Raw genomic sequence first — 1,124 nt, 5'->3', positions numbered from 1 at the left:
AGACTGCGCTTGTCGGAAGGAGGGACTTTGTAGAAAACGAAGCGTTTGAGAGAGGCGGGGCATAGAGGACCTACAATAATGTACAGTATTTGAAAAATAATGTGTTTTTTTTAACATTAAAGCATGTCAACATATTCCGTTACACCAAATACACAAAATAATGATCTTTAAAAAAGCATCATATGACCCCTTTAAGTTCTTCAGATTTGTGTTTTGGTTTTGGAGGAATTTAAAAGAGTCTCTCCAAAAACATCAAGCAAAAAAACCCTTTCTGGCTTTATTTCTAACTTTGATAAGAGTACTGCTGAAAGTTTTAGGAAACTTGCTACCTTATGTTCTCTTTGATACTGGTCAACAGCATACTGATATTTGGCAGCGTTTAGACCCAGCAAACCAGCCATTTTCTCTCCAAGAAAATCACAAACTACAGAGAAATGAAGTCACAGTGAGTTATAATGATTAAATACAATATTTCTGATAGAAATGACAGAGTTTAACACAGTGTTGTACATTAGCATTTCTGTATTATCGTACGAAGCTCATGCGTAATTCATTAGAATTTGTATTTCGATATAAAAAACTGTATTCTAGCATCCACACTTAAATCTTCAGTAAAGACATTATATAACAATGTTTACATGCACTAATATTCCATCCTCAGTCGTTTGCTTATCTATTCAAAAAAGAAGCTTACGCGCATGCGCAGTGCTCAATCACTGCGTTCAGAACGGAGGAAGCCACTGCGATTAAATGATATCAAAACCGGAGCGACCGCGAGTAGAAATGCCGTTTTGCCTTGATGACATATCTAAAAAGAAACATATTTGTCATGTCAGAAAAGCTCTTTAGCGAACATTTACAAATATTCCGGTAGTTTACTGCTTATGCACAAGGTACCCTGTTGAAAAAAACAGCATATGCTGGTTAGGTATGTTTTGATGCTGGTTTAAGCTGGTCCTTTGCTGGTTTATGCTGGTCCTTTGCTGGTTTATGCTGGTCCTTTGCTGGTTTATGCTGGTCCTTTGCTGGTTTATGCTGGTCCTTTGCTGGTTTATGCTGGTCCTTTGCTGGTTTATGCTGGTCCTTTGCTGGTTTATGCTGGTCCTTTGCTGGTTTATGCTGGT

The 1,124-nt window shown here is 37.7% G+C and overlaps 1 protein-coding gene across 1 annotated transcript in view; it reads right to left on the bottom strand.

Moving 5' to 3' along the window:
- Positions 1-1,124, bottom strand: part of LOC107568206 (protein FAM177A1) — a 6,477-nt gene that overhangs the window by 1,002 nt on the left and 4,351 nt on the right. Inside the window, exon 5 of the mRNA XM_016254135.1 lies at positions 330-424. Coding sequence (XP_016109621.1) covers positions 330-424 — 95 coding nt within the window. The remainder of the gene's footprint in view (positions 1-329; positions 425-1,124) is intronic.

The sequence above is a fragment of the Sinocyclocheilus grahami genome, unplaced genomic scaffold (assembly GCF_001515645.1).
Source record: "Sinocyclocheilus grahami isolate Dianchi unplaced genomic scaffold, SAMN03320097.WGS_v1.1 scaffold1225.1, whole genome shotgun sequence".
NCBI classification, from domain to species: domain Eukaryota; kingdom Metazoa; phylum Chordata; class Actinopteri; order Cypriniformes; family Cyprinidae; genus Sinocyclocheilus; species Sinocyclocheilus grahami.
The sequence above is the reverse complement of the archived record's forward strand: the minus strand, read 5'-3'. Positions and strand labels throughout refer to the sequence as shown.